This window comes from Ictalurus punctatus, chromosome 6 (assembly GCF_001660625.3).
Source record: "Ictalurus punctatus breed USDA103 chromosome 6, Coco_2.0, whole genome shotgun sequence".
Taxonomy (NCBI): Eukaryota; Metazoa; Chordata; class Actinopteri; order Siluriformes; family Ictaluridae; genus Ictalurus; species Ictalurus punctatus.
This window is the reverse complement of record NC_030421.2, coordinates 9,498,995-9,516,840: the sequence shown is the minus strand read 5'-3', so window position 1 is coordinate 9,516,840 and position 17,846 is coordinate 9,498,995. Positions and strand designations below refer to the sequence as shown.

The following is a 17,846-nucleotide window of genomic DNA, read 5'->3' as shown; positions in this document are numbered from 1 at the left end:
TTTTTCAGTTGACTATTTGATGCCACTTTTGACTCCTTTGTGGAATTTCTAAATAAGAGATTTTGATTGCAAGTGAAACCCTTCAATCATTTTAATTGAAAACATTATTGTCAATCCTTTAAAATTATTACTAACACAACTAATTAAACAATTTAACATAATTAAAAAAAAAATTATAAGTCCAGTAGTCTGAAAATAAAGTGCTATAACACAATATTATGACAGAATGGTTCTCCCTTCCCATGTTGAGTACTATACCCCTCACCCACCCTGAACCTTTCCACATTTTATACTTATGCTCTGAAACCCCTAAATAAGCTGCAATCAGTTGTCACATAATTAGTTGCATGTTCAGCATGTCAGCTGTGTGCAATTAAATGGTCATGTGATCCCAATATACATACACCTGTTGCTGGAAGAACCCACTTCTGTACGTCATAAATTTATATGTACTAGCTAACTGTGGCTATTTTACAATAACTACTGATTAAGTTCTGATCACATCGGCATTCATTCTAAATAGATAAACCTTCCTTCCTCATGGAGAGTCACTAGCTAATATACCTCAGCCTATTCTAGTACCTCAATATCCAAAATGTAAATGTCTATATGAGTGATTAGGGTCTCTCAGATGACCAAGGGTCGTGTGTTGGTTTTTTTTTAAGACAGTCAAAGTATAAAGTTTGTACAGAAATCTGAATACCGATGAGTGTAATTTTTGTACTGAATCCTCACTATGTAAACTATGTAACTCATAACAATACTTTTCTGGGTTTGGGTAATAGTAATGTAGGAAATATTGTTAATTAATACAAATTTCTGTATTTTAAAGTGTTATCAATGATTTTATGTCTAGTGATTTCTTAAAAAGCATGTATTCCCTCATTGTTATGTAGCCTTAGTACTCTCAGTACAAATGCAGATTACATTTGCAGTGATCAAAAGCTGAAAAAAAAAAATTGTAAAAAAACATCTACATAAATGGTTGTAAGCCAATCAGGTTGGAGAAGTTGTATTAAATATACAGTTGCAGTTATACCCATGCAAATGTTTTATGCAGATAAGAAAAATTGACATTTTTGTTATTAACACAACCTTTTAAAAAGCAATATTGGTTTAACTACAATTTCATTTAAAGAAAATCCCAGCACCATGGGTCTCATAAAGAGACCAAATGCTGTGAAAAAGCTGTGAAGACACACTGGTTTATTCAGTTATAGTGCATTTAAATGGGAACTAAAATGGTATCATTGACAATAATATGAAAAGTTATGATTTCTCTGTATATAATAAACATTACACTTGGGAACAAATGTAACATGTTACTTTGCCTTTTTTCATTTCAGAATTGCCTGTTTCAAAAAGAGACATAATATTTCTCATTGACAGCAGCATGGGCCCCACATTAGTCAATGCAATTCGTGAATTCATCAAAAAATTTATTGACACAATGCCAATTGGACCTGATCAGGTACAAATTGGAGTGACTATGTTTTCCAACACACCAAGACTTGAAATTGACCTGAACTCACACAGCTCAAAGGAATCCCTAGTCTCTGCCCTTGCCCGAATTAAACCTAAACAGTCAACTGAGGTCAACATTGGTGCCGCTCTTGACTTTGTAAGAACCAACATGCTTATACCTGAGAAAGGAAGCCGCATTCAAGAAAATGTGCCCCAGCTTGTGTTGCTGATCTCAAGCAAAAAGTCCAAAGACAGTGTCCAGGAACCAGCTGAGGCCCTGCAACAAATGGGTGTCTTGACCATGGCTGCTGGCTCTCGGGCTGCCGAAGAAGCAGAACTCCAGCAGATTGCTTTTGCTAAAAACCTTGTCTTCATGTTTAAGGACTTCCGTCAGTTACAGCGCAACCCCAAAGTGGTTGTATCGCCACTATCAACACTTTCAGGTTTTGTTGGGCCAACTGACACAGGTAATTTGTTTTTTATATAAGCATCTAACTTCTAAATTTAAACACTTTATTGCCACTTTGTCATGATGGCATCATAAGAAGTAATCATAAAATGCATGTGTCTCTAACAACAATTAGTTGTTGTTGTTTTTTAATTTTGTTGTTAAAAAAAAGATTTTGAGAATACAGTTGTAATATCCCGAGAATAAAATAATATTTCAAGAAAAAGTCAGAAAAATACATATCAGAACACTGAAAATAAAGTAATGCATTATTTTACAAATAAAGAAATTCTTATCTTCTGAAGCATCTGCCCCAGATAATTATTAGTATTAGAAATTTTAAATGACTGTGCAAGAAATAACCACACAAACATGTCAGAAATTGTCTGTTTTGTTGAAGGTGAAATGGCAGTGTCACGATTCCCCCTTGAAGCAGCATGCTCTAAGCGCGAATGCGCGAGCACCTGCTTTTCCGTTGTTGACTGTAAAGACATCTGGACACGTGTGTTTTGTTTATGTTTCTGTCTCCTCCCTATTCTGTCATTGGCTGGGATTTCACGTGGGTCTGAATTGCTCTCAGCTGCTAGCGGTTTAGACGCTGATTATGTCCGCATATATACCGCGCGGCTCCCAGCACACAACGCGGAAGAGTAAATGTTTAGAGCTAGTTTAACGCGTGTCGTAGTCGTAGTCGTAGTCGTAGTCGTAGTCCGCGCTGGATTATCCGCTTCCAGCCCCTCGTCATAGTTCGTTTCTTGTTTCGTTTATTGACCTAGATTCCTGCCTTGCCCCGTGTATGCCTGTTTGCCAATCGCCTGACCTCTTGCATGTTTGTGGATTACGTTTTGGATCATGTTTTGGATTTGTCTGCCTATCTCTCTTTCTAATAAACAACTGTTCATCCTGCACTTGCATCCGTCCTATCTCTGCTCCGTCACGATTCGTGACAGGCAGGCAGTAGTCACCTTCAAGACTATAAATGATTACATTTGTGGCATAACAGTAGAGCAGAGCATTATATATATATATATAATGGTATATGGACAAGTTTATCATATGAGTCCACATGACATAATGCATTGAAGGCTCGATGCTGAGTGTACTGTTTTTGTTTTTTTAATCATTTATATACACATATGCACTTGCATCCATCCTATCTCTGCTCTGTCACGATTCGTGACAGAATCTACCGCCCAACATGGATGCAGCACGAGGACGAGAGAGAAGTCACGCCACAGAAACCAGGGAAGTAGTAGGACAATACCTCATCGGGGAGCGCTCGGATTACTGGCCGCATTTTTCATCCGTGCAATTTCCCCAAAGGTACGCTGTTGAAGTGCCACCAGAGACAGCGGGATTGGGGAGCTACCCGCTGGAGTTCCTCTTCAGCTGCCAGGTGTATTTCTGCAGCTTGGCGTTTCCCAAGCCTACTAAGAGAGAGTGGATCGGGTTCCTGGTGTCCAGGTTTTGCGGTCCGGCCCGTGACTGGGCGGAGCAGCTGGTGAGTGCTGGGTCGCCAGCCCTCTGTGATGTCACTCAGTTTGCAGAGCTGTTTATGGAGGCATTTTCACAGCCTGGGCAACTTCGTGGTCTCGATTTACTGGGGTGGAGAGCCAATGGACAGCCCCAGGTGGACCCACCATTCAACCTCTATTATGAGGAGATGGACAGGGCAGTAACCAGCAAGCCACTTCAGTTTCCGGCCAACGCTGGGGTGAAATCTCCGAGATGTATGACCGAGGGCTGCGGGAGAGAGACTCAGCTTCAATGTCCCACCTGCAAGAAGCTGGGCCTCCAGGAAGCTTTCTTCTGCTCTCAGGAATGCTTCAAGAGCAGCTGGCGGGAGCATAAGAAACTCCATTGGAGAGCCCGTGCAGAGACCCAGCCCGGGATCAACAGGGTGACCTCGGAGCGCCCGTCGGAGGTCATAGCACCAGAGCTCGACCCTGAGGTTCAAGTTCAAGTCAAGTCCCAAGTCCCTGAGGTCCAAGTCCAGTCTCAAGTCCCTGAGGTCTAAGTCAAGTCTCAAGTCCCTGAGGTCCAAGTCCAGTCTCAAGTCCCTGAGGTCCAAGCCCAGTGTCAAGCCTCCAGGCTCTGAAGCCCAAGTCTCGTCTCAAGTCCCTGAAGCCCAAGTCCAAGTCTCGTCTCAAGTCCCTGAAGCCCAAGTCCAAGTCAAGCCTCCAGTCTCTGAGGTCCAAGTCAAGCTTCCAGTCTCTGAGGTCCAAGTCAAGCTTCCAGTCTCTGAGGTCCAAGTCAAGCCTCCAGTCTCTGAGGTCCAAGTCAAGCCTCCAGTCTCTGAGGTCCAAGTCAAGCCTCCAGTCTCTGAGGTCCAAGTCAAGCCTCCAGTCTCTGAGGTCCAAGTCAAGCCTCCAGGCTCTGAAGTCCAAGTCAAGCCTCACGTCCCTGAGCTCACGTTCAAGCCTGCTGATCCAGTTGACCAAGCTCTGCTAATATCTAAGCCTAACGACCAAGCTCTGCTCACGCCCCAGTCTGCTGACACGCCCAGCCAAGCTCTGCTCACACCACAGTCTGCTGACACGCCCCGCCAAGCTCTACTCAGGCCACAGTCTGCTGACACGTCCCGCCAAGCTCTGCTCATGCCACAGTCTGCTGACACGCCCCGCCAAGCTCTGCTCACGCCACAGTCTGCTGACACGGCCAGCCAAGCTCCGCCCATGCCTGAGTCTGCTGACACGGCCAGCCAAGCTCCACCCATGTCCAAGGTTCACCTGGTGACCTCAGAGCCTCAGCCTCCCTGTTCAGCTGTGGGCGTCGCTCAGCCTCCCTGTTCAGCTGTGGGCATCGCTCAGCCTCCCTGTTCAGCTGTGGACGTCGCTCAGCCTCCCTGTTCAGCTGTGGACGTCGCTCAGCCTCCCTGTTCAGCTGTGGACGTCGCTCAGCCTCCCTGTTCAGCTGAGGTCGTCTCTCTGCCACCCTGCTTAGCTGTGGACGTCGCTCAGCCTCCCTGTTCAGCTGTGGACGTCGCTCAGTCTCCCTGTTTTGCTGAGGTTGTCGCTCAGCCTTCCTGCTCCATGGCAAACATCGTTCCCCCCTTCTGCTTCGAGGAGACCCACGCTCCTCTCCCTGGCCTTACTGGGGACGTCATTCTGCCTTCATGCTCCGACGAGGACGTCGCCCTGCTTCCCTGCTCCACCGAGTACAGTGCTCTGTTTCCCTGCTCTGCCGAAGACGTCGCTCTGCCTTCATGCTCCGCCGAGGTCGTCGCTCAGCCTGCCTGCCCAGCTGCGGACGTCGCTCTGCTTTCATGCTCCGACAAGGACGTCGCTCTGCCTTCATGCTCCGACGAGGACATCGCCCTGCTTCCCTGCTCCGCTGAGTACAGTGCTCTGTTTCCCTGCTCCGCCGAGGACGTCGCTCTGCCTTCATGCTCCGACGAGGACGTCGCCCTGCTTCCCTGCTCCGCTGAGTACAGTGCTCTGTTTCCCTGCTCCGCTGAGGACGTCGCTCTGCCTTCATGCTCCGACGAGGACGTCGCCCTGCTTCCCTGCTCCGCTGAGTACAGTGCTCTGTTTCCCTGCTCAGCCAAGGTCGTCGCTCAGCCTCTCTGTTCAGCTGAGGACGTCGCTCAGCCTCTCTCTTCAGCCAGGGTCGTCGCTCCGCTTCCCTACGCCGCCAAGAACACCGGGCAGTTTCCTGGCTCTGCTTGCGACATTCAGCCCAGGGGGCCGGGGCCGCCAATTGAAGTGGGATGACTCATGGCATTCTGGGAGAGGTGCCTTTGAGAGGGGGTTCTGTCACGATTCCCCCTTGAAACAGCGTGCTCTAAGCGTGAATGCGCGAGCACCTGCTTTTCCGTTGTTGACTGTAATGACATCTGGACACGTGTGTTTTGTTTATGTTTCTGTCTCCTCCCTGTTCTGTCATTGGCTGGGATTTCACGTGGGTCTGATTGCTCTCAGCTGCTAGTGGTTTAGACGGTGATTACGTCCGCATATATACCGCACGCCTCCCAGCACACAACGTGGAAGATTAAATGTTTAGAGCTAGTTTAACGCGTATCATAGTCATAGTCACGGTCCATGTTTAGAGTTAGTTCGCGCTGGATTATCCGCTTCCAGCCCCTCGTCATAGTTCGTTTCTTGTTTTGTTTATTGACCTAGATTCCTGCCTTGCCCCGTGTATGCCTGTTTGCCAATCGCCTGACCTCTTGCATGTTTGTAGATTACGTTTTGGATCACGTTTTGGATTTGTCTGCCTATCTCTCTTTCTAATAAACAACTGTTCATCCTGCACTTGCATCCGTCCAATCTCTGCTCTGCCACGATTCGTGACAGGCAGGCAGTAGTATATATATATATATAATGGTATATGGACAAGTTTATCATATGAGTCCACATGACATAATGCATTGAAGGCTCGATGCTGAGTGTACTGTTTTTGTTTTTTTAATCATTTATATCCACATCCTCATTGACCAGTGCCTGTGATTTCTCCATCAAGATAAGAAACAATAACTTCAAATCCTCAGCGTCTCTCAATTTAACACACAAATTATGGCATATGTATTATGACTTTATTCTCTAAATATTGCAACTTTTTTCTCAAATCATTCTGTCTCAAAATCTTGTATCTCGTAATAAACTCGTATTCTGTAGAACTCAAATTTACAGCATATGGGTATAGCAATACTAATAAATAAAGTTGAAAAGAACGCTCCAGAATTATTGAAGACCTGGTCTGAATTATTGAAGAATCTTTAACTTCTTATCTTAAAGCATACTTGTGCTACATTAAATAAAAAAATGTTTCTAACAATAAATAATCTAATTGGAATACAACCTCAGTAATCAGTTTCTTTATAATTCAGCAAATTATGTTGTATATGTTGGCAACTTATACAACATAAGGCCATAATCTGTTAAATCTACTTTTAGGAATTATATATCTTTTAAAAACCAAACAAAACAGCTGTTATTTACCGAGAGACCACATATATTCTAATTACAATTTATCTTCACACAGTAACAACGACAACCATCACACATGTCCAGCGAGTAATTAGGGATATTGTCTTCTTGGTTGATGGATCCAGCTATGTTGGAAATGCTAATTTGCCTGCTGTACGAGACTTCATCTCCAGTATTGTTAGCCAGCTGGATGTTCGACCTGAAAGAGTGCGCATTGGCCTAATCCAGTTTTCTGAGGGACAAAGGACTGAGTTCTACTTGAATTCTTATACTAACAAGCAAGAAGTGCTTGATAACATCGCTCAGTTAAGATTAATTGGAGGAAATGTAGTGAATACTGGGGCAGCCCTTCGTTATGCCTTAGCAAACCATTTCCAGGAATCGGTTGGTTCTCGTAGGAGACAAGGAATCCAGCAGGTCCTGGTACTAATCACTGGCGGTCCATCTCAAGACGAAGTCAGAAGCATTGCAGACCAAGTAGCAATGGCCGGAGTCTTGACTTTTGCCGTTGGAGCTGGTCAGGTGGATGAGAGTGAACTGAAGAAAGTTGCTTTTGTTGAACATCTGGCATACTATGAAAACAGCTTTGCTGACTTGTCAAGGGTTGCTAAAACAATTATGACACCACTCGTCTCTGTGGTTGGAGACCCTGGTGAGTTCCAGCTTTTGTTGCTAAATATTGCATAAGGCCTGAAAATATGTTGCAAATTTTATTTGTGTTTACTTTTGTTCTGTTCAACAGTTACTATTCCTACAGTTACTGATCGTGGTGAGAGGGATGTTGCATTTCTGATAGATGGCTCTGATGCTGTTAGAGGAGATTTCTCACACATTCGTGACTTCATAATCAAAGTAATTGAGCCCCTTGATGTTGCTGATGATAAAGTAAGAATTGCCGTTGTCCAACACAGTGAGAGACCAAGTCCTAATTTCTTCCTAAATACCTTCAAAACAAAAGAAGAAGTCTTGAGGGCTCTAAAGCAGATGAGTCCAACTGGTGGCAGCAGTCTGAATACTGGAGCTGCATTAACATACATGAAAAACACAATTTTATCATCAAATTCTGGGGGCAGAGCAGCCCAAAACATCCCCCAGTTTCTGATTGTTTTGACTGGAGGAAAGTCAAGGGACAGTGTAAGGGAACCTGCTGGTGTGTTAAAGACTGAAGGAGTGCTACCTTTTGGTATTGGGGTGAAAAATGCAGATTCCAAACAGATTGCAGCTATTTCTCACAATCCATCATTTGCCTTCAACGTGAAAGAATTCAGCGATCTTAAAATCATCCAGCAAAAGCTTAATAGCTATGTTAGTCTGCCACAGACACAACTGGAGGTCCTTCTTGAGCAAGGTAAGGAAACTTTATCTCTGATTTGTCACTGGTGATTCAAGTGTGTGTTTAACAGAGCCTGTAGTATTTTTGTTATTTGTTTCACTGTCTTTTAATTTAATCCAATAAAATAGAACATCAGAACGATCCCAGAAGAAAAAAAAGGTGGATGTTTCTAAAAAATTATTTCCACACAGTTTGAAAGTTTGGAGTAGGAAAATGATACAGTTTAATACAGTGGTTTAATACAATGATGATACTTTTTTATTTTATTTTATCTCAATACATGTATCTCAAAACAAAAATTATGGTGTAAATAGTATGAGTTCTTGGGGGCATGGTAGTTTAGTGGTTAGCACATTTGCCTCACACCTCCAGGGTTGGGGGCTCGAATCCCTCCTATGCTGTGGGTGTGCGGAGTTTGCATGTTTTCCCCGTGCTTCAAGTGTTTCCATCGGGTACTCTGCTTTCCTCCCCAGTACAAAGACATGCATTGTAGGTAGATTGGCATCTCTAAATAGAATGTATGTGCAATTGTGCCCTTCGATGAGTTGGCACCCCGTTCAGGGTGTCCCTCTCCTTGTGCCCAGAATCCCTTGGGATAAGTTCCAGGCTACCCTGTGTAGGATAGGCAGTACAGAAAATGGATGGACTATGAGTTCTTTAACACAAGGTTGGGAGTTGAGCAAACATTCCTTTTCAGGGAATATACCTCTTCAAAGTATTCGCAGATACTGATTTTTATTAATTAGTAGGCTATCTAGTGATGAAGTCACAGGCCCTGCCATCTTTTAGTATGAATGACTATTGGTGTTGGTATAATTTTACTGCTGGTTTTAGCTGCGAACTCCAATTCCCAGAATTCACCACCACAGCATAACATGGCCAAGTCTAACTCCATTTCCCATCAACACCACAGAATACAAACCTGTTTCCATGAATCAAGCTCACCGGACTTCTAATTACACATACTTGTGCACAATCACACACATTACAATTCAGTAGTTTTCAACTTTGTGAAGTCTCACAACATGTCTTATTGCTTTGCCTAGAAATGATGCTAAGCCTTCTAGCTTGTGCTGTGTTTCTGGTTTCCTAACTTTGTTTCATATTTACTATGCTCTTTGTTTTACTCCTTGTAAAGTTTGCTGATTGCCTGACCTGTGCCTGTTTTTTGACTCTTGGATTGCTCTTGGATTGCTTTTTTTATTGTCTTCCTGATCTTGCACTTGTGTCCGATTCTGTGTGACATTTGAGAATGCAGATCCAAATAAGTTAAATGCAGTTTAATTCAAAACTAGCTTACATCAGGTTCATTAGTTTGATGAACTTTCATGAATTCATCCACAACTGGTTTCATTCCTGAAGAGTGTTGTTTTGGGGTTACATGACTCTACCTTATCTACACTGTAATAACTCATTAAATACTGTGTATAAGTTTTCAGGAATTGCTTATTGGAATAAAGTTTTCTAATGTAGAGAAATTATATTATCAAATTTTATATGACTAAGATTGACATTTAAGGTGCCTCTCTTGGAAACTGGTTTCTCATTCTGTCATTTCTTCAATAGGTCTGTTTTCTTTTGTAAAAGTGTCCAAGGATTGTTATATTGTTCCCTCAGAGGCAAATTTATTTGGTCATTATTTTGGCCCACATACAGTGCCCTCCTCTAATATTGGCAAATTGGTAAATATGAGCAAAGAAGGCTGTGGAAAATTGTCTTTATTGTTGAACTTTTTGATCTTTTGTAAAAAAAATAAATAAATAAAAAATAAATAAAATAAAAATAATAATAATAATAATAATAATAATAATAATAATAATAATACTCTGCTCTCATGGATATCAAACAATTGCAAACAGAACTCAGGTTTCTAAATATATATATATATATATATATATATATATATATATATATATATATATATATATATATATATATATATATATATATATATATATATATATATATGTGTGTGTGTGTGTGTGTGTGTGTGTGTGTGTGTGTGTGTGTGTTAAATATGTGTGCCACAGTTATTTGCACCCTTTTAGTCAATACTTTGTGCTACTTCCTTTGCCAGTATAACAGCTCTGTGTCTTCTCCTATAATGCCTGATGAGGTTGGAGAATGGCAAGGGATTTGAGACCAGTCCTCTATACAGAATCTCTCCAGATCCTTCAAATTTTGAGGTCCACGCTGGTGGACCCTCCTCTTCACTTCACCCCACAGGTTTTCTATGGGTTTCAAGTCAGGGGACTGGGATGGCCATGGCAGGACCTTGATTTTGTGGTCAGTAAACCATTTTTGTGTTGATCCAACCACAGCCCATTTTTTTGCTTTCTGGCAGAGGCAGTCAGGTTTTTATTTAATATCTGTTGATATTTGATAGAGTCCCTGATGCCATGTATCCTAACAAAATGTCCAGGTCCTCTGGCAGATAAATAGCCCCAAAACATTAAAGAGCCCCCACTATATTTAACTGTGGGCATGAGGTACTTTTCCATATGGCTACCTCTCTGTGTGTGCCAAAACCACCTCTCCTGTTTATTGCCAAAGAGCTCTATTTTGGTTTTATCTGACCATAGAACCCGATCCCATTTGAAGTTCCAGTAGTGTCTGGCAAACTGAAGACACTTGAGTTTGTTTTTGGATGAGAGTAGAGGCTTTTTTCTTGAAACCCTTCCAAACAATTTGTAGTGATGTAGGTGACTTTGGATTGTAGTTTTGGAGAATTTCTGAACCCAAGATGCAACTAACTTCTGCAATTCTCCAGCTGTGATACTTGATGATTTTTTCGCCACTCGAACCATACTCTTCAGTGCAGTGAGACAATATAGACACGTCCAATTCCAGGTTGATTTAAACCATTTCCTGTTGACTGGAACTTCTTAATTATTGTCCTGATGGTGGAAATGGGCATTTTCATTACTTGTGCGATATTTTTATAGCCACTTCCCATTTTGTGAAGCTCAACAACCTTTGGCCACATATCACAGTGCCATGTAAATATGGGAAAAGGACTAGAGTCTACGATTCCCATCAGCCACTGCACCTCACCTGATCATGTTACATGACTGTCTGCATCTGATTCACATTTGGGGGAATGAGCATTTATATATAAGTCACATTTTGCACTGCACACATTGTCCTTCATCTGTCTTATTTTGTTGTTGTTTCCTGTTGCTGCATTATGGTCATTATTCTATGTTTATTTCCTAGTCTTAGTATTTTTGCTAGTAGTCCCATACTTCCTGTTTTGTGATTTGTTTTGATTTTTATTAAAATTTATCTGCACTTGCATCTGTCTTCGCCTCGATAGACTAACACACAGCTATATTCCTTGGTCCTTTGCTCATATTTACCAAGGGTGCCAATTAGGGCTGAGAGGTACAGCTAAAAACTTATCACGATATAATGTTTCATATCATTCAGTATAGATAATTATTGATAAATTTAAACCTTTTTTAAGCTGACATGTCCTTTTTTATTCACAATCTCCTCGGCAGGCACTGAACTCATTTTCATGTGTTTGTGTGTTGTGATGTCACATCAGAACTCCCCAGATACGCAACTTGTTATTGGCTGTTTGCTTGTCACACGTAGCACACACCTTTATCAAAGCATATGATAGGCTGTTTATGATCCAGGGACGGTGCACGCTTGAGGGTTGTTCATGCAACCAAACTTCATGTCTGTTTACATTTTAGCGAGCGTTATACCGAACATTTTTTTCTATCGTTATCGATAAAGGTGTACCGTTGATAAATCCCAATACTGTTTTATTGCCCAGCCCTAGTGCCAATATTAGTGGAGGGCACTGTAAGTACCCACATACTTTGCTTTTATATTATCCTCCAAATATTCTTTAATGCATCACAGACTAACATCAAATACAACCCCTTAGAATTAATTGGGGGGAAAATAATCCAACAATATCTGTCCTGAGATCTTGGCCAACCCAGGAAAAAACAAACAAGATGGTTATTCCTTTTTAATTATTTGGACAACTCTAACAAATCACTCCAGGCTATTCATGAGTATATTTGAAGAATGGCTGAAGAAATTGACACTAACAAAGATGTGTTTGAATTGCTGTAGCACAATACAATGAAGGCATTTTAGTGCATTTCATAATACACATGAGACCCAGAATGAGAAGGAGGAAGAGTTATTGGTTCAGCCATGTGGAATGTTTTCACTGCTGCCTCCAGAGAGAAACACAAGAATGGAGGTCCTCAGCTACTGAGTGCAATGAGAAGTATAAGGTTTTGTGATGAATTTACCAATTTTGCTGAGGATCTCAAAATTCTTTCTATTCTAATCAGGATTTTAAAAATGCCACTAAGAGGGAGCATAGAGTATACATCTAGACCTCTAACATTCATCTTTGTGATCTATTTTATTCTGGTGAACTCTACTCTACTTCTAAATCTTGGATGGTTGCCATACAGTCTCTAGACTCCTTGAATCAATGGTTTCCTAATCATTGTTTATTTTCCATGAGCAGAAACACTTCTTCAGAGTCTAATTTCCTCAGTGGCTTGGAGCTGCACTGCAAATTTTTAAGTTGCAGGGTCTCCTTATTCTGAGTTTGAGTTACTGTCTGTGTGGAGTTTAACATGTAGGTGGTGATTATGCTAAATTGACTGTAAATCCCATCCGAGATTTATTCTTCTGCCTTGCACCTGACAATACTGAAGATCAATAAAGAAATGAATTTGCACCCTGGGTGATTTAGGTGCTTCAGAGATATTTGATATCTCTTGGCTGTGTCTAACCACACAAAATGAATTTAATACATTGTGTCAGTTTGTGTTAAGTAGTTAAAAAACCCAGTATAGGACAGAATAGAGGCCTGTGTCTGTGGTGAGGACAGCACACAAACAAGGGCCCATTTCCAGGCCCATTTGTTAAATACACACTCCTCAAAGCAAAATTATCTAAACTCACTTGCAAATCCTGAAAAACCAAAGCAGCAGTCTTTTTACCATGAGCAGAACATTTTTATTGCATCTTCGATGACCTGTTTCTCAGATTTGTATTCTATTAACTGGTAGGATCATCATCTCAGGATGATGTTCATGGACTAGCAGTGGCACTAAAACATTGTGCCACTCAGCATTGGAACTTATTACTTATTTCATTACTTAATTCTGCATTATATTACTTATTACATTGTTCAGCAACAATCTTAGCCACACGTAATTCACACATGCTAACAGCATGACAGCACACTTCATTTTAATCAGGAAAACTAATCTACAAATGGACAATCATGCCAATCAAACAGCCAAAGATGGACCAGCTGTACATTACAACACAGCTCAATAAGAACATGGCTTAAGACAGTTGGGCAATGCATAAACTGTTTACTTGTCTTTTTTTGCCTGATTTTTCCTGAGCATCACTACCAAACACTTTTTTATGAAACTACAGGTTGCACAACCATAACAGTTAACAATGAATAAAAAGCATGATTGTGTGATTTCAATGGATCAAAATACTGTGGATTAAATTACTTGAGAAAATGGAAGTGTATTGTAATTGCTACTTCAGAATATAATGCTTATAGAAAATGCTTATAGATTGTATATAATGCTTCAGACACATGTGTAGTGTGATAAGACTTTATTGCATTTGGTTTTTTCTTACAGCAGATGGAAAAAAGGATGTAGTTTTTTTGATCGATGGCTCTGACAGAAATAAGGAAAGTTTCTCAAGTATGCAAAATTTTATCCTGCTCTTGGCAGAAACGTTAAATTTGGAGCAGAACAGAGATCGTATTTCTGTGGTCCAGTACAGTGACAAAGCAACGGTTGATTTCTTTTTGAACACACATTTCTCAGGTCAAGATGAAGTTATTGACACTATAAAACAGCTGCGCCACAAAGGTGGAGAACTACTTTTTACTGGGGCAGCTTTACAATATGTAAAGGATAACGTCTTTTCGGTCCTCTCAGGCAGCAGACGTTTAGAGGGTGTTCCACAGATTTTGGTTCTGCTGACTGCAGGGCGGTCTAGGGATGATGTTAGAGGCCCAGTTAAAGCCCTGAAAGAAATTGGAGTTTTTCCATTAAGTATTGGTACCCCAGATGCAGACACCCTTGAACTACAAACAATATCCTATCAACCAAATTACTTTTTTATTGTTAACTTTGATAACCTTTTCACAATTAAAGAGGATGTTTGGTCTTTAATAAAAGAGGCATCAAACAAACAAGTGGCAATCAGCTTTCCTTTGGTTTTCGGTAAGAGATGGTGCCCTTTTTATTCCATTTATATCTTTTTATACTGTACATTATACTGCGATTGCTCATATTGTGAGATCAAGTATTTTGACACTTCTTATTCTAGACTCTATAAAAAGCGATGTTGTATTTCTTGTGGATGGATCTGACGATGCTAAAAGTGGCTTTGAGGCAATCCGTTCCTTTCTCCAAAAGATTGTTGAAAATCTCAATGTAGAAGAAAGTGGTGACAGGGTTGCCCTGGTCCAGTACAGTCGAGATGCTACTGCCAATTTTTATCTCAACTCATATTCAACCAAGAATGAAGTGCAGAATTCAATACGATCTGTTAAACACAAAGTTGGGAGGCCGCTAAACAGTGGTGCGGCCCTCCAATTTATTAAAGATTATATATTCACTCCATCATCTGGAGGCAGGCCTTTTGAGGGAACACATCAGATACTGTACATATTTTCTGGTGGACGATCAAATGATGATATCAGAAGTGCTTCTCAGGCATTAAGGGAAAGTAAAGTAATAGTCTTTACCTTTGGAACAAGAAATGCTGATGCTTTGGAGTTACAGACAATGTCCTCTAAACCAACATATGCCTTCTCCATCCCTGACTTTAACTTCCTTGAAAGCATCTATGAATTAGTTGCTTCTATGAATGGTGTTGAAGAAAATTCAGTGAAGTTTACAAGAACTGAGGGTAAGAACTCTTATAAATACAGCACACTGATTGTTTTGATTGAGAGTCTATTTCCTCACAGATAAATTACACATACTGTATGCTGTTCCTAATTTATGTAACTTAGAAAATATCCAACAGAATCTATTAACAAAACTGACAGAAGAGAATCAATCAGAAGAAGCCCATATTGATGCTATAGACAGAAAGTACATGATTTTAATTATTTATATTATTTATAGGAATTCTGCTTACTGTACGTGCATAGTTCTATGCATGCTCTCTTAATGACCAGTAAGTGCATTGGCTAGGATAAATTGTACCTAGGTGTAAAAGTCTGTGTGAAAGAATGGTTGGTGTCCCATCCATGGTGTATTAACGCCCAGTGTTCCCATGTTTGGCTCCAGATCCACCACAACCCTGAGCAAGATAAAGTGTGAGTGAGTGAGTGAGTGAGTGACCAGGATAACGTGATAGGTGAAAGTTAGTGAGTGAGAGTATTTGTAGACTTTCTACATTGTGATGTAGCTGAACAACTTTCTTAATGGAATTGTCTTTTGTTTTCTGTTCCTCAGCAAATCAGTTTAAAGATTTGAAAAGAGATATTGCTTTTCTTGTGGATGGCTCAGACAATACTAGAAGAGGATTTCAAGCAATACGTGATTTTTTGTACAATATTATTGCAGATCTCACTATTGGAGTAAATGAGAACAGAATTGCAATAATTCAGTACAGCAACGTAGCAGTTGCCAATTTTCATCTAAATTCATTTCTGAGAAAGGAAGATGTGTTAAATGCTGTTAAAGGTCTTACACACAAAGGAGGAAGACCCCTTAATACAGGCTCTGCTCTTTGGTATGTTAATAATAATATATTTGTTGCAACATCTGGCAGTAGAAAGCATGAAGGAGTTCCTCAAATACTAATACTCCTGTCTGGGGGGAAATCAAAAGACAGTATTGGTGAGCCAGTTACTGCTCTCAAACATGCTGGAGTCTCAATAATTGGAATAGGCACACAAAACTCAGATGCTCAGGAGTTCAAAAGAATTTCATCTGAAATAACATCATTCTTTGTAAATGACTATAATCACCTACCAAATATCAAAGAGGAAGTAGTAGCAGAAGTGAAAAAGGATTTGTCAAAAGGCAAAACGAAAACTGAATCTTTGATTGGTGAGTCATGTCCATGCCACATAAAATGTGAATAAATATTTTACCTGTGTATCACAAAGCAAAACTATACAAATTATACCATGGTTATATTGTTGTTACATTTTATACATTGTGCAGGCAAAATACATGAAAAGCATGATATAACTTTTCTACTGGATGGTTCAGATGGCACAAGGAATTATTTCCCAGCAATCCGTGATTTCGTTCAAAGCACTGTGGAGAGATTAAATGTGTCAGAGGGTAGAGACCGTGTCTCTGTAGTCCAGTTCAGCAGAGATCCAGAGGTGCATTTCTATCTCAACACATATACAACAAAGGAGAGCATTCTCCACACCGTTAGAGGTCTGAGGCACAAAGGAGGGAGACCTCTCAACACAGGAACGGCTCTCCAATATGTAAGGGACAATGTGATCACTGCCTCTTCTGGAAGTAGACGTTTACAGGGTGTTCCTCAAGTATTGATTTTGTTGAGTGGAGGAAGGTCATTTGATAACGTTGATGTGCCAGCCACTTCCCTGAAAGAGCTTGGGGTCTTGATCTTTTCTGTGGGATCAGTAGGCTCAGATAGCATTGAATTGCAGAAGATCTCAAATGATCCTAGTTCCACACTATCAGTGACAGACTTTACTTACCTCCCCAATGTACAAGAGCAGCTTCTCTCCATCATTAACACTGCACTTATAGGAGCCACAAATATCTCTCCAACAACTATAGGTAAGATGATTATTTGGTGGCCTTTTGTTCAAAGTTATTCTAAAGTTTTCCTAGACATGTAGAGCAGTCAGTAAAATCTATACACTGTGTGTCAGACTGTTGATTAGCACAACAACTCTTTTATGACCTTGTTTACAATGTTCTGTATTGTTCACCCGTATTCATTATCCCTAGTTGAGGCTCGTGTACCAAGGAGAGATGTTGTTTTCCTTCTGGATGGGTCAGATGGCAATAGAAATGGGTTCCCGGCAATGATAGACTTTGTTCAACGAGTGGTGGAGAGGTTGAACGTAGGTGAGAACAAAGACCGTGTTTCTGTAGTCCAGTTCAGCAGAGATGCCGAAATCCATTTCTATCTTGAGACATACACAACAAAGGGGGACATCCTTGGCAAAGTCGGAGTTTTGAGGCACAAAGGAGGAAGGCCCCTAAACACAGGGGCAGCTCTACAGTATGTCAGAGACAACGTATTTACTGCCTCCTCGGGTAGCAGACGACTGGAGGGTGTACCACAGATGCTGATCCTGTTGAGTGCCGGAAGGTCATTTGACAATGTCGATATCCCAGCTTCGGCGCTGAGGGATCTGGGAATCTTGATTTTTGGAATAGGCTCAAGGGACTCTGATAGCAATGAACTGGAGAGAATTTCGTTTGACCCCAGTTTTGCTCTGACTGTGTCAGATTTCACTGAGCTCTCAAATGTCCAAGAGCGACTTTTGACTTCTATAGAGGCTTTGGCAGTTCCCATCACTCCACCCTCCCCACCTTCTCATGGTATGACTGGCTGATAGCAATAGATTATTTCGATTAACATGACTGTGCTTTTCTTTAAATTGTGTATCATCTTCATAAACAGATCCAACATTAGG

At 41.1% G+C, this 17,846-nt stretch overlaps 1 protein-coding gene across 5 annotated transcripts in view; it reads left to right on the top strand.

Moving 5' to 3' along the window:
• The window catches only part of col6a3 (collagen, type VI, alpha 3), a 78,362-nt gene that overhangs the window by 20,654 nt on the left and 39,862 nt on the right, over positions 1-17,846 (top strand). For 4 of the 5 annotated variants that reach the window (XM_053680839.1, XM_053680840.1, XM_053680841.1 and 1 more), the window contains 8 exons: positions 1,347-1,931; positions 6,896-7,492; positions 7,583-8,188; positions 13,825-14,418; positions 14,525-15,109; positions 15,664-16,263; positions 16,381-16,977; positions 17,152-17,751. In XM_053680839.1, coding sequence (XP_053536814.1) covers positions 1,347-1,931; positions 6,896-7,492; positions 7,583-8,188; positions 13,825-14,418; positions 14,525-15,109; positions 15,664-16,263; positions 16,381-16,977; positions 17,152-17,751 — 4,764 coding nt within the window. The remainder of the gene's footprint in view (positions 1-1,346; positions 1,932-6,895; positions 7,493-7,582; positions 8,189-13,824; positions 14,419-14,524; positions 15,110-15,663; positions 16,264-16,380; positions 16,978-17,151; positions 17,752-17,846) is intronic. The other variant, XM_053680843.1, reaches the window with a different exon arrangement.